The 15,445-nt window shown below is 35.1% G+C and overlaps 1 protein-coding gene across 3 annotated transcripts in view; it reads left to right on the top strand.

Annotated features, from left to right (window-relative positions):
- The window catches only part of ATG2B (autophagy related 2B), a 48,691-nt gene that overhangs the window by 13,636 nt on the left and 19,610 nt on the right, over positions 1-15,445 (top strand). For 2 of the 3 annotated variants that reach the window (XM_027882578.1, XM_027882577.1), the window contains exons 9-25: positions 542-696; positions 1,417-1,528; positions 1,672-1,933; positions 2,793-2,943; positions 3,471-3,563; positions 3,740-3,928; positions 5,147-5,420; positions 7,115-7,220; positions 8,302-8,494; positions 8,643-8,785; positions 9,891-10,048; positions 10,306-10,478; positions 10,770-10,920; positions 11,692-11,891; positions 12,760-12,840; positions 14,481-14,587; positions 14,858-14,950. In XM_027882578.1, coding sequence (XP_027738379.1) covers positions 542-696; positions 1,417-1,528; positions 1,672-1,933; positions 2,793-2,943; positions 3,471-3,563; positions 3,740-3,928; positions 5,147-5,420; positions 7,115-7,220; positions 8,302-8,494; positions 8,643-8,785; positions 9,891-10,048; positions 10,306-10,478; positions 10,770-10,920; positions 11,692-11,891; positions 12,760-12,840; positions 14,481-14,587; positions 14,858-14,950 — 2,641 coding nt within the window. The remainder of the gene's footprint in view (positions 1-541; positions 697-1,416; positions 1,529-1,671; positions 1,934-2,792; positions 2,944-3,470; positions 3,564-3,739; positions 3,929-5,146; positions 5,421-7,114; positions 7,221-8,301; positions 8,495-8,642; positions 8,786-9,890; positions 10,049-10,305; positions 10,479-10,769; positions 10,921-11,691; positions 11,892-12,759; positions 12,841-14,480; positions 14,588-14,857; positions 14,951-15,445) is intronic. The other variant, XM_027882579.1, reaches the window with a different exon arrangement.

Below are 15,445 nucleotides of genomic sequence, written 5' to 3'. Positions count from 1 at the left end.
TATATATTAAAATTACTTTGACATAAAATAATTGTAATCCTATTAATTGTAAAGTTGAATAAAAAATTAACTAGGTAGCAAGCTAGACTTGATTCAGTATTTCATTAGAATTGTTCAGTCTATATTAATGTGCAACACAGCAAATACACATGCAGTGTAACATCTTTTCAAATGTATGGTTGAGGAAATTACATCTAGAATAGAAATTACATCTAATAGTTGTATTTCCCTGATATTTTTATTGCAATGATTTTTTGCTAATTATTTTTAATGTGAAAGTATGAACTTTGATTTGTCAAAAGGAGAGTGTATGAGTTTCTATAAAATATGCTACCTTGAATATGAAAATGAGACATTTAACTGTTTTAGTACTCATTAGGGTTTTTTCCTTTTTTTTTTTATTTTTATTTAAATCTCAGCATCAAGAAACCTTGGAACTTCTGTAAATAATGTATTTGTAAACTTATGAATACATTTCTGTTAAAAGTAAAGTGATTTTTTAATTAAAAAATAACTCTTTACTCTCTGTGGTTCTTATTAGAAGAAGAAGTTTTCTTCTCAATGGCTGAAATGGACATGTCTCACAGCCTTTCCTCCCTTCCACCTCTTGGAGATCCTCCAACCATGGATCTGGATTTGTCTTTAACTAGTACATACACAACTACACCAGCAGGATCTCCACTCAGCACTACAGTGGTATAGTATTAACTATATTTAAAATCTCTTTGAAATTAACAGTATTGTCTGACACTGTTGCATAACTGTTGGATTTTTACAATATCAAGAACTATTGAAAAATTCTAGAACAATTGAAAACGTTTAGCGCTGATAATATTCCTTTTCTGCTATGGAAATTGAAATGGAATGGTTCTCATTTATTTGGCCACTAAGCTAGGAAACGTGTTTTCAAATGCCTTGAAGCTTATGTGGGATACTTTGTGGTTTATTTTCTTTTTAATAGCTGAATGTTTGCCATCTGGGTTTTCTTTTAATATAGGCTACACAGACTGTGACAATAAAAAGTACAAAATTGTTATATTATGTTATTCCTGAAACAATATAAAAACTTAAGTTGTTATCACCATCTTTGCAAAATCTGTTATATGATGAGTGTTTTGTTTAATGAAAGCCATAGAGAATAGTTGAGCATGTATTCTCCCATCTCTCTGTAAAAAGCACATGGAGAGTGCAACTTCAGCTTTAAAAATATGTGGGTGTAGAAGATCATAGAATTAAAAAGCATACCCCAAAATGAAGCAAATCTGCATCGATAAGTTGAGCACTTATACTCCATGAAATGGCATGACATTGATTATACATGTTGGGGTTTTTTTGTTTCTTTACCTTATTATTTATGTTTGATCTAATGTCTAACAACTCTTTGCAAATTTAAGGTCATATGTACTTTTGTTCCAGCTTCAGCCAACTTGGGGTGATTTTCTTGATCGCAACAAACAGGAATTACAGCCTCCAAGAGGTTCTTCGCTAGCAGCCAATGTGGTTCACCAGACTTCCTTAAGAAGGACATGTAAGTAACAATAGATAGATAGATAATTCTGAAAATGAATTGTTATGCAGCAACTTGGTAAAAAGAAATGAAAATCAAAAGTAAGATGATTTTATAAATGTGTTATTGCTGAAAAATTACGTGAACTTAATTTTGTATTTCAGCTATTCCATCCAGATCTGTTTCTGTGGATGAATCCAGACCTGAGCTGCTTTTTAGACTGGCAGTTGGAACTTTCTCAGTGTCTGTACTTCATATTGACCCTTTACCCCCACCTGAAAGTTCACTGAACCTTAACCCATTGACACCAATGGCTCGGGATTTCTTTGCCCGAATAGAAAAGATTGAGCCAATTAAGTTTTCAACAGAAGATTTTCTGTCCTTCCGAGAAGTATTTGCAGAAGCTTGTTCTCATGATCACCTTAGGTATAACTTTGCTTATTAATAAATATAATTAACAAAAATATATTTGAAGTAAATTTGAATTAAGTAAGTTTTTTTTCTGTAGGAATTGTGTCACTTAATATTTGAATTGCATTAGACTTTATTAATTTCAAAATTGTCTTGAATTTTGACATCTGTTGTCCAAGACTTTTTTTCTTACATTAAAAAAAAAAAGAGAAAATATTATAAATATTAAAATCACTTAGCTTTTTTAATAGATGAATTAAACTAGGCACAGTTTCTACCACAGAAATCTAGAGTCAAGAATCATTAAGTTTATTATTTCTTTAGAAATAGCTGTGTTTTACAGGATTCTTTTTATTCCACTGTTTCTACTTGAAGGAGCTTAGGAGTTTACTTAGTGCAAAATAGAGAATAAATATAAATGTGAACAAAATCCCAAAGTCAGTCAACAGTCCTTTTTTTGCAGAAGTTTTTACCACCCCAGTGCAGTGTATGAAGTAAAATATGTGAGGGTATAAATGCCTTTTCTTATCTCATGCATGTAATTTAGACTTTCTAAGACATTTAACTTTTGCATTGTCCAAGGATGTTAGATTTATGTGACTTGCACCTCAGGTTAGATGTCTAAAATGTTCTTTAGAAATTTCTCTATGCTGACCATTGCTGATTGTGTAACATAAGTGAGCTCCATTATCTTTTTTGCGAAATCTGTTATAATTAGATATTTTCATATTTTTGAAGAAATTATGGTTCTTTTAATGATTTTAAAAGGATCGTAGTGATCTTATTTTGCATATTTAAGTCGTGACTTTGTTATTGTTATTGACTTTGATATTGTTTTATGCTACTTTTCATAATTCATGATTTTAATAATTAGGTTTATAGGTACTGGCATCAAAGTGTCTTATGAACAAAGACAAAGGACTGCCTCTCGAAGTTTTAGTACTGATTTATCCATTGGTGATATGGAGTTCCTGGAATGCCTTTTTTCTACTGATTCTCATTCCAAGCAGCCTCACTATACAGAGGTATGTAAAAATAGAGAGAATGCCATGGAAAAGAAATATTAATTGTATAACTGACAATGCTAGATTTTGAAATGGTCGTAATTTAAATTTGTCTTAATTTTTTTACTGTTTAAAACATGTTATGGTTTTCAGATATAACTTATATTTTAATTCTGAGCTCAAATAGCAAACATGGCTGTTGTCATACCTGACAGGAATAGCAACAAGTAGCCAAACTCCACTAGTTTACTTCTTTTAAATCTACCTAAGACAGTTTGGGAATTGGAGTAAATATTTTCTAAAAACTAACCAGTGGAGTTGAGCAATGCAAAGGTTTCTTTGCATGATTATTATTCTTCCAGCTCTTTTATTGGTCAGACATCCAATAAAGTATCTGAGTAAGTGCACTGAGTAAGCAGTTGGGCTGGGGCTCTGTTCACTGACTTGAATGTGGGGTTACCTACTTCTAGGTAAAATGTCATAAATACCTTTTCCTGTGTCAACTCTTTCCTCCTTATTTATTAACACTTTTTTTCTTTTTCCTAAAGCTGCTGACATTTCATTCTGAAGAAAAAAATGATTCTCATGCTGTGCCATGCCTTCAGCTGCATTATAAGCATTCAGATAATAGAGGACCTCAGGTAAGGTGGCAGATTTAAAAGACCAAGTTTCTGTATAATAACCTTTGTCTAATTTGGTTTATTTGAACAGAAAGCTATCTAACTGGTAAAACAGAGAGTCCTTAACTCTCAGTTATTATAATTTGTTTCACTATGTTGTTATTCAAGATTTTACTGCTTTTTCTCTTTCTTTTTAGGGTAGTCAAGGGAGACTCAGTTCTGTACCACAGAAAGCAGAGTTACAAATAAAGTTAAGTCCTGTATTTTGTGAGCTGGATATTAGTATTGTAGACAGATTGAATTCCTTACTTCAGCCACAGAAATTAACTACAGTGGAAATGATGGCATCTCACATGTACGCTTCTTACAATAAGCACATAAGTCTGGTAAGTTAAAAGAAAGATTGAATAATAAACTTGCTGGGTTTTTTGCAGGAGGAAGTCAGGATAGCACTAAGCCTGAGATTGCTAATTCTGATTGATTTATGGTGGTTGAGGGTTTTTTTTTTTTATGTGAGGGGGTTTTTGTTTCTTTTTGTTCTATTCTTTCCTTTGTTGTTGCTTTTTTGTGTTTGTTTGGTTTTTTTTAAACTTTTGACACAGAATAGTAGCCATCTGACATAGGTTCTCATTTTAGATTCAGTGATTGCATGTTTGATAACAGACCTAAAGCAGAACTGAGCAAAAAAGAGGAATCTTTACTGACTTCTCATCCATGAACTGTCCCATCATGCTCTCCAGCAGCTGATATAAACTGTTGCTGAGAATTCCACTTGTATATTGAAATCTTTGTGTCTCAGTCAGCCCAATTGCTTTTGCCTCTCTCTGCCTGCTTTTGGGGTAGGTCACGAGGATGGGCAGCATATGCTTTGCATTTTAGTGGCTAGGGACCCACAGAAGTAGTTTTGGCACAATAACATTAAACTAGATTACTTTTCTTGAAGTACTTGAGGAATGATTAATCCAATTAACTACACAGCAACAAATACCTTCATGTAGCTTTATTGCTGCATTGGTTGATTCAAAAAAAAATCAGTCTTCAAACCTATTTAAAAGAACCGTTATTTAAAGAGTGTGTAAGACATCAATCATTTCTATCAATATGGTTGTGTCCTGAGAGTATGACTCTTTTCAGTGTTTGTCAGCAAAAAGCTGCTCTCAAGGAGGCTTTGAAGGACATGTCAGTGGCAGGAGCTGGATGACATGACTTCCTGAAAGAGGCAAATACACAGGATAGTAATTCCTGGTTTCTTAATCTTAATTTTAAAAAAAATTTCTGAGATATGGTGTTTCCTAACTGCAGCTGAGTATTGTTTGGTAATCTGTCTATAAGAGAAAAAGAAAGATGCAAAAATAGACATGTTTTTGAAGGATTGCTAACTTCTGCGAATACTTGACATCTAACTAAATAGAATCTTGACAGCACCAATAATAAAAAAATATCCTAAGAGTCATAGCAGTTGGCCTTAGTGTGTGTTTTCTTTGATACAAAAATAATATTTTTCTTTTTTAGATATTGCATCATCAAAAAGCTTTCCCCATAGTCACTTTTAATGCAATTTTCTCTAATTGAGATTTTTTTTTTCCATTTACTTTGTTTTTTAGCATAAAGCATTTACTGAAGTTTTTCTGGATGATTCACATACTCCTGCAAACTGTAGAGTTTCAGTTCAAGTCACTGCCCCAGCATTAAATCTCTCTGTTCGCTTCCCAATACCTGACCTACGGTCAGATCAAGAAAGAGGACCGTGGTTTAAGAAATCACTTCAGAAGGAGATTCTTCATCTTGAATTTACAGATCTGGAATTTAAAACTGAATTTATAGGAGGGTCAACTCCAGAACAAGTTAAATTAGAGCTTACCTTTAAAGAGCTAACTGGTAAGAATGTTAACATTATACTCAAGTGTTCTTGTTTATTTTCCCAAATACTATGTAGTTGAGAAAAGGTCCTCTCATGGATTAACACGGGGAGTGTCTTTCCACCTGAATTTTTGAGTAGATATCTCCGCTGATGTTTAGTGCTCTGTACTAAATACCAACATAAGTCAAAACAAAACTAATAAGAGGCTAACGTAGTGCTTGCATTCTTGGTTTTTGAGATCTAAGCTAGTATTTCATCTATTTTCTGTTACATTGTTATAATAGTTTGTTTCAATTTAGTGTATCTCTGGGATCTCTGTCCCGGGTAAGTTTTGTAGATTCCTAGGGGGTTCCTACAGCTATACAAGTAAGAAGTCTAGAAATGAAGTATTCCTCCCTGGATGAAGGGATAGAATGCACCCTCAGCGAGTTGCTGGCCACACAAAACTGGGGGGAGTGGCTGATACACCTGAAGGCTGTGCTGCCATTCAACAGGACCTTGATAGGCTGGAAAGTTGGGTGGGGAGGAACCTAATGAGGTTCAACAAGATCAAGTGTAGGGCACTGCACCTGGGGTGGAGTAACCCCAACTCTCAGTACAGGTTGAAGGCTGACCTACTAGAGAGCAGCTCTGGAGAGAGGGACCTGGGAGAATTGGTGGTTGACGAGTGGACCATGAGCTGGCAGGTGTGCCCTTGTGGCCAGGAGGGGCAATGGTGTCCTGCCGTGTATCAGGAAGTGTGGCCAGCAGGTTGAGGGAGCTGATCCTCTCTCTCTGCTTGGCTCTAATGAGGCCACATCTGAAATGTTGTGTCTGGTTCTGGCCTCCTCAGTACAAGGAAGACAAGGAGCTACTGGAGAGGGTCCAGCGGAGGGCAACAAAGATGATGAGAGATCTGGAGCATCTCTCGTATGAGGAGAGACTGTGGGAGCAGGATTGCTTTACTCTGAAAAAGAGAAGGCTGAGAGGGTGTCTCATTAATGCACATAAATATCTCAAAGTGGGGTGCCAAGAGGATGGTGCCAGACTCATTTCAGTGGTGCCCAGAGACAGGACAAGGAGTAACAGACATAAGCTAAAACACAAGAAGTTTCACCTCAACACAGGGAAGAACTTCTTTACATTGAGAGTGGTAGAGCACTGGAACAGGATGCCCAGGGAGATTGTGGAGTTTCCCCCTTTGCAGATATTCAGAACCAACCTGGCTGTGTTCCTGTGTAACCTGCTCTAGGTGACCCTGCTTTGGCAGAGAGGTTGGACTAGATAATCTCCAGAGGTCCTTTCCAGTGCTAATAAGTCTGTGATTCTGTGGTTGATTCCCTAAATAACCATTGAGAAAATTTTAATAATTTCATGTCTTTAATATCCCTCAAAGTAATAAATCTGTGAAACGATTTATATTTGCAGCCTTTTCTGCTTATGTGTCATTTGGTGTACTTATCAAGGCTGTAACAAAATGTATTGATGCTATAAGTGTAAATGCATTAGAAGCATCTTGTTTTCTAACTACTGCTAGCTAGCAAATAATGTGAAATAATTTTTGTTTCTAAAAGTTGGTATTTTTTGGAGGAAGAGACAACCAAAGTTGCCTAAGTAGCTTAGTAAATAGCACTGACAATTGCTGCATTAGACTCTAGCCTGAGGAGTAGCTAACTTGAAGTTAGTAGTTGCCATTCCTGTGTTAATTTTTAAAAAATCTCTTTCTATCCAGGTTCATTTGAAGAAGATAATGCAGAAACACCAATAAAATTTTTTCAAGTGTCTGGTGGCACAGATGGAGATGTAACATCATCATCAGACAATTTTGACTGGCCTCGGTAAAAAAAAACATTTGGGTTTTTTTAATGTGGGTTGTTTAGATTTTAAGAAGCACTGCTATTTTTCTGATTTTTAATGCCTGTGTGGTAAATGCTTGAAAATAATTTGCAAAGAAAGAACATGTAACTTGTGAAAAGACCTTAAGAATTTATAGAAAACCCCAAAAAGAAGTATAAAAAACTTCTTGAGTAAATGTCAGTCAAAGTTAGCTGAAAGTTTCAAGTCTGTAATCATTCTCTCATTTCTTTTGTCACTTTACCTTTTCTCCTGCATTCAAGACTGAATACAAACAACCCCCAAGTCAAGTTTTGCCTCAAAATATTAGATTAGTGGATTAAATATTATATAGTGACACTATATATTAATATAATAGTATAAGTTATATAATTATATAATATATAATATATTAATAAGCCAGAATAACAGTAAGAATAACTATATTGAGACTGAATAATTGCAGCTTGTATCACATGCAAGGCAATGCAGTACTTCAGACTTACTGAAGAGAATGACCTAGCAACTGAAGCATGTAAGAGGATGTTTAAAGAGTCAGTTTTAGATTTGCTACAGAATTTGCTGTGTACTTTTTTGCCACAAAATTTAGTGGCTTCCTGACAGCAAATTTGTAGGGAGATTTTTTAGTTTTATAATGGCACAAATAAATTTTTCTGTAACAGTGTTTACATATAATATACTGCCACACGCAGTATTTTGAATAGCTGTTAATGTTCTAGTGAAACAAGCATTATTTTGAGAGAGTGCCAGGTTTTTCTTAAAAAAAGGTCACCTAAATGGTTACCTGGTGAAGTTGAAAAAAGCAGACACTAACATTTTCTTTCACCTGATGGTTGTTTTTCCATGTCCCTTTCTATGCATAAGTTTGGGGGTTTTTTTAGCAGTATTGCTTTGGGTAATAAAATATGTTACTATATAATAAAAAAAAATCCCTGGTCTTTGAGCTATTTAGTCTGTGTGTATTTAGTGTCAATCCAGTAGAACTAGGGGACATGTGACACTGCATAAATATAAACATTATAAGCATATCTAATGGCTTATTCTGCATAACTTCTCCAATGTCAGGATTGTATTGAAAATAAACCCTCTGGCTGTGCACTCTATTCTGGAGAGGATAGCAGCTGAGGAGGAAGAAGGTGATAATAACTTTCAAGAGGAAGAAGAAGGAGGGTCTCATTCTTTGAAGGATGTCTGTGATATTAGAAGACCAGAGCCTTCTCCTTTTTCTTCTCGTAGGGTCATGTTTGAAAATGAAGAGGTACTATAAAGTTTTGTTATTGCTTTGTGCTTATGGCAGACAAAATGAATACATTCTCACTATTTAATATACATCTTCTGGCTTCCACTTTGGGGTTTGGGTTTTTTTTACTTAAGAATTTTTTTCTTTTTTTTTTTTTTTTCCCCAGATGGTGATGCCAGGAGATGTAGTAGAAATGACTGAGTTTCAGGATAAAACAATTAGCAATTCTCATTATGTACTGGAACTCACGTTACCAAACATTCACTTAACATTACCAAACAAAAGCTTTTATGAAAAGCTTTACAACAGGCAAGTATGATAATTGTTTTTGCTTGGTTATCATGACCTTAGTACTCTTAGTTCTGTATTCACTGTTGCTAAAAGCAGTTGAATAAGCAGGTGTAGCGCTTGTATAATTTATTTAAGAACATAAAATGCTATATAAATATTTTTCCAAGTTAACATCAGAGGCAGCATTGTCTCAGACATCTGATCAGTGCCTTGGCAGCCATCTGCTAAGTGTTTGGCAGATATAGTGAACAAAGAGTAAAGCTAAACAGTCTTTTGCTCTCAGTGAATATTTTGTTCAGATCTCTCTTTACAGTATTTAATTTTGCTCTAATCTTTCTGACTTCTTCTTTAAGTAGATCATTGTACTTCAGAAACTATTGCACTCCATTTTATTTTTTCCATCTAAAAATCCAGAGTTTACAAGGCAGTCAGGGAAAAAACCCTAAGCCAATTTTGTAAGCATTACAAAGATTTACAAAAATGTAGACAGAACAAACCCAACTTACAGATAGGTGTTCAGCTTTTATTTTTATGAGTTTTCTGTCTGAAAAAGAACAAAATACTACTGGATTGGTACTATGCTATGCAAGATGCAAGAGAGGTGCTGAACTATTTTAGCCTCTGATAGGTATTACTTCTAGAGTATTTTTCACTTCCAAAGTGGCAAAGCTGAACCTTCCATTGAATATTCTGTTGGAATATTTCTGCACTGAATGTCACATCTGTCTTTACCCTAGCAGACACACTCACTTGAAATCAAAAGAACAAATTTTTCCTGCAACTTGGTTGAAAATCGATGTGATGAAAGTAGGATTTTCTCACCCTCACTCCAACCTACAGAGCTAATATGTACCTACTTACAGAGGCTTTTGTGCCACTGTCAAATGTTAGATTTTGATATGTGCATACAGTAATTACAGAATAAAGGTTACTTTCATTATTTATTGCTTTTGCTCGTGAATATATTATTCCTTCTTGTGCTCTTGAACTTTTTTTTTCTATCTTGTTGATGGAAGCTAAAATCTGTTATATGAAGTCTGCAAAGAAAATATGCTTGACTGACTTAATATAAAGTGGGAATATAGTCATATATTTTGTGTAATGACAATGTATTTCTTCCTAGGATCAGCAATGATTTATTGTTGTGGGAACCCACAGCTCCATCTCCTGTAGAAACATTTGAAAACCTTTCTTACGGTGTTGGACTATCTGTGGCCAGTCAGCTCATCAACACTTTCAGTAAAGACAGCTTTAGCCAATTTAAATCTGCAGTTAATTATGGTAATACACTTAATAAATCATCTAGAACCATAGTGATTTAGAAGCATAATTGGCTGAAGTGATTAAACTGTTAGTGGAAAGATTTTGTGAACTTAGGAGAAAACATAAACATAGAAGAAAAAATGTAGATTACTATTTAATTGAATAAAATAAGTGTGAAATTGAATTGCATTACTAATGGAAAAACAATGAGTTACTGGCATGATAGGTGTACTAGCTAGAGAGTGAATTGAGTTGGTTTTCATTTTCTCTATTAGATGATGAGAGTGGATCTGAGGAAGAAACACTACAATATTATTCCACTGTTGATCCAAACTACCGTTCACGCAGAAGGAAAAAGCTGGACTCACAGAACAAGAACTCACAAAGCTTTCTGTCTGTTCTGCTGAATGTGACACATGGATTAGTGTCAATATTCACAGATGTAAAGGTGAGACCCTGAGACTGGAAAAAGTTGTTTGTTGTGTTGACCACAGTGTCCCTTTGCTGTAGAAAGAACAAGTATTTTTAACAGTAAGTCTGTAATTTTCATACTACTATACTATAATTAGGCAGTAATGCCATACAATATTTTGCCAATTGTGTTTACTTTGCTTCACATGAGCATAACTAAATAAAAGCAGGAAAACGTATTGCTAGCAAGTGTTATGTTAGTTTAGACTGTCTAAATGCACCAAACTCTCAGCAAACAATAATTTTATCCTTTCTATCCTTCCTTCAGCAGGATGATGGAAATACACTTGAAGGAAAGTACGGTGAATTTTGGTTTGAGTTCAACAGTGGTTCCCTTTTCAGCGTGACTAAATATGAAGGCTTTGAGGACAGACACTATGTTTGTCTCCATTCCAGCAGCCTCAATTTATATCATCAAGGTAGGGGTGGCATTGACATGGCTTTGGGACTAAATTTGAAATGAGCTTGAAGTTTTTTAGGAGAAAGGCTGTATTTTTTTTTTTTTTTTTGACAGTGTATCATTTGGCAAAACATATTTAATTCATGGCTGAAGTTTCTAAATGCTATGGTAATGCAACTTTATGATAACTATATTTACTTAGTTTAGCTCGAACTTTTCCTTGGCAACTGCTGGTCTTCACTGATATTGTGATCTGCTGGCAAGTCAGCTATACAGTCTGTTCTTTACTATGAAAGTACTAGCTTCCTACATGTTACTGGTTGTTTTATTCAAGAAGTTAGGTTACCAGTGGCTGCTGTGTCTTTCCTGGGTAGCTAGTTATAGCCAGCAGGTAAAGAATTTTGGCTGTGTAGTTTGTAAGTTTGACAGTGCAAGGCTTAATTATTGTACCTTTAGAGGTTAGCGTGGCACTGCCTCATAAAACGGAGAGACATGTTCTTATTCTCCATGTAACCCGTTGGAGATCTGTCCTTTATTTAACCTCTGCCATTTTGTTGGGCAAATAAACTCAAACCCTATAGTCAGATTGATGATTTTAGCTTGAACCCTGCTTTTAAAGATTGGATCACCTGTGACCTTCCCTTCACAGGTTTTGATCATCATTGTTCATGACTAACTTTGGTGATTAAAATAATTTTATAAGCATAAAGTATAAAAAGGATTTTCCTTCACTCTTTCATCAGTAGCAACTTTAAAGCCTGAGGTAACTAATTCTAAAATGTCTTTGCAGGTTTGGTAGATGGGGCTGTCCCTTCCTCTGAAGTACGACTGCCCAGCACGATACGTCCCCATTGGTTAGAACCTACTATTTGTTTCTCTGAAGAAGATGGTCTTAGCAGGACTTCTTCAGATGGTGTGGGAGTGGACAGTCCAAGTATGCTGACTGTTGCAGTCAAAATCCAATCAGATAAAGTAGAGAGCAATACAAAGGTTTGTGTTTTTATATCTGTGCTTCTATAAATTGAGGTACTTCAGTTTACGTGGATTCATGTAGATGTGGAGTTACAAGGGCTGTAGATAATGAAACCATGTAGTTCTGAGATATTCATCCTCAAACTGTAATTTTCTTTAGAATCTTATGAATGGCTTCTAAAATTTAAGTATCGGTATAATTTATTAATTCTTCCAATGTTTCACTTTGCTGATCACACTGTATTTCATTACTGAAGGTTTTCTTGGACAGTTTTTTCTGGTTTTTTTCTTTTTTGTTTGCGTTGTTGACTTCTAATCTAGTGCCAAAACAGACAAGAAAATATATAAATAATTAAAGCTTTCTGCTCAGTTTACTGGCAGTGTCATCTAATAGGCAGCCTTTGCTTACCTATTTGGAGTTACACAGCTAAATAACAGTACTATTCATTGGTGTGGCTAAAAGATGACCTCTCAGCTGGTGACAAACAGGGTGGAGTTACCTGGAGAAGGAACCTGCAGACCAGCAAAGTGTTGTGGGGGGCTCAGTTGGCTTAGATTTGAACAGTATAGGAAAGAACTTCATTGGGTTAGAACTCCTGGAAATTCCTGGTGAATGCTGGAGTGAATGTGCAGGTGGCCTTCCTTCCATCACCACCACAAAACTTATTTCCAAACTATCCTGTAGCAAAAGGTATGAGACTGTCTTAGCCGGGGTTTCTGTACTGGGGAGCAGTGTTTTTTGAATGTGTAATCCTGGCCCAGTCCTTTCTTCATTTCTATGCACTTGGAGATTTTGGGAACAGAGGGATGATACTATTTCATAATCTAGATGCCAAATAGTTACACATGTTTCATGTAAGCTAAGTCATGCAACTTTGTTGTGCAGGAATTTCTAGTTGCTGTTGGATTACGAGGAGCCACCCTTCAGCACAGAGTACTGCCTTCAGGTTTAAGCTGGCATGAACAGGTCAGGTTGCTACAGTTTTCTCAACTACATCTTCAATTTTAGTCTCATTTTTTTAATGGCTTTAAGTGTCAAACTAAACCTTGATGGGAAATTTCGGTGTTAAGCTATGTCTTATTATCATACTCTTCTTTTGAAAGTGATATTCTTTCTTTCTTGTCTCTTTTTGATATCACTGATAGGCTGTAGTCTTGCTTTGAAATTATTGCTTGTGTATTCCCTTGGAGTTCCTCTCATCATCCTAAATCCCCAAATGTCAGAGGTTTGGTGTGGGGTGGGGGTTATTTTGTTCTGTTGAGATTTGTTTTAGTGTTTGGTTCTTTTGGTGTTAGTTTTTGTTGGCGTTGTGTTGGTTTTTTTTTTTTTTTTTAAGATTTTGGATGAGAAATCTTGGTAATGCAATGCTATTCAAGTACTTAAATAATTCTTTAGTGAAAAATCACCCTCAAAACAAGCAAATGTGCTACTTGCACAAGTACTGAAAGCATTTTCCCATTTTTTCTTCTGCTCACTTTATTCCTCAAGTCTTGTTTATCCCTGGTATGTTCCCTGGTTTGCATCATTTGAAGAGCAGTAAGAGAAGACTTGAAGGAGGCAGTAAGCAGCAGTTTACACAAACACTTCTGAATGAGGAGGGTTGTACTCACAGGTGTGGATACAGAGGGACAGCACAGCAGCCAGGGCTGGAGCCTCTGTGTGTGTGAATACATGTGAGGCAGGATCTGCCTTTAGCACAGTAGCAGTGTAGTTGCATGTACTTACACCATACTGGATTACAGATAATAAACCCTGACATTCAGATTTATCCTTTTTATCCTCCAGTATGTATGCTGTGCTTACTTTTGTATGCATTGATGTTGTATAACTTCATGGAGCTGAACTTCAGGCTCTGCTGTGTCATTACTTTCTTCTTAGAATGATATTCCTGTGGGTTCGTGTAACCTGCTTTAAACCATGTTCCATATTTGCTTCATGAATTTTTGCTCAATTAATAATGCACTTGGCAATCTTCTTTGGAGGGTGAAGGGTAAAATAAAAAATTACCCAAAGAGACAGCTAGAGGAAACAATTTAAAAGCTAGCAGTGATGGTATGCCTCAGGCTCAGAATAAATTAAGAACTTTTATAGTGCAACAGGTTTGAGAAGGAACTATGACAGATCTTAAATAGGAGGACAGGTGTTTATTTTATGTGGTAATACATGGAAAATCTGTACGTACAATGCTTGTGCACATATTTCTGGTTCTGAGCATATTTCTCACCCCAGCCCCAGTATTACTTTAGATAGAGGGAAAAGAAAATGATAATACTGTAGTAACAACTGCAAAGAAGGATTAATGAAACTGTATTTTGGCAAGATTTTAAAAATTAATTGTGAGACTTTATACAAGGAGCCACTTGGGTCTTTTCTGTACCTCTGAAGCTGTAATTTTGATGAGGTTTTTTGCCTTGTTTCCATTCCATGCTTTTCTATATAAAGACACTGAGTAAGCACCTTTAAATATCTGAGACTGTTCACTCTTTTCCTTTTGACTAATCTTGTTATTGTCATAGCTGTTACAGATTTTCCCTTTTGCAATAGATGATTGTTTATTTATTTAACAGATATTGAACTGTTAAAATAACATGTTTTTTGATTTTTAGATTTTATATTTTTTAAATATTTCTGATGAGCCTGTTCTGGGATATAATCCTCCAGCTACAATTACAACTTTTCATGTACACCTGTGGAGTTGTGCTCTTGACTACAGGTAAATAAAATGCAAGTGTATGTCACTTGGTGGAACTGCAGCTATATATTCTTCAAGAATGTCTGAGTTTGCATACTGAAAAGAATATTTATTTAGGTTTTTTTGGACAAAGTACTTAACAGAAATCCCTTAAACAATTTAAAGAAGCAATTTAAAGTAGGATATGCACTTGCCTAGGCCTGGGAAGGTGTAGTTAGGTTGTCTGTAAGGTTTTGATTGCACTTCTAAATAGGTACAGAGTATTAATTTATTTTTTCTATTTGTTGGTAGGCCATTGTTTTTGCCAGTCAGATCTCTACTTACTGTTGAAACTTTCAGCATTTCAAGCAGTGTTGCAGTAGATAAATCCTCTTCTACTCTCAGGTATGATTTAAATGTTTGTAATTCATGGAAACTCCTCTAAAACTTGTAATGCCTGCTTTTTTGGCCTTGGAAGCCTTTTTGTTGTGTAAATGATCACACTGCTTTACATATTTTGAAATATACTTTGCTTATGTGTAATCCTTCTGTTGTATTAAAAAATTATTTAGCTTAATAAATTTTTTATTTTGGATTACTTTCTTTAACAACCAGCAATTCTGCATTTTTAAGAAGGTTGAAAGATGTCCTGAAATGAAGTTGTGTCTGTTTGATTAATTAGAAACATCTTAAGATTCCTTAAATATTTGTGATTTAGAAACAGTAAATTAATTAAATATTTAGCAATTACTGAACATCTCTGTAACTTTCAGTAATTGTTTTTGCAACTTCAATTGAATATTCATTCTGTTATACCTGTTCTGATGGGAAACCTTTACCAAGTTACCTTTTAAATTACCTTTGAAACAAATGTGTATGTTAGCTTTATCAAAAACAGAA

Source organism: Empidonax traillii, unplaced genomic scaffold, assembly GCF_003031625.1.
Source record: "Empidonax traillii isolate 1590-97213 ecotype Southwest subspecies unplaced genomic scaffold, ASM303162v1 scaffold107:size1083646, whole genome shotgun sequence".
In the NCBI taxonomy this organism is placed as follows: Eukaryota; Metazoa; Chordata; class Aves; order Passeriformes; family Tyrannidae; genus Empidonax; species Empidonax traillii.
Note: the sequence above shows the minus strand (reverse complement) of the source record. Positions and strands in the feature narration are given on the sequence as shown.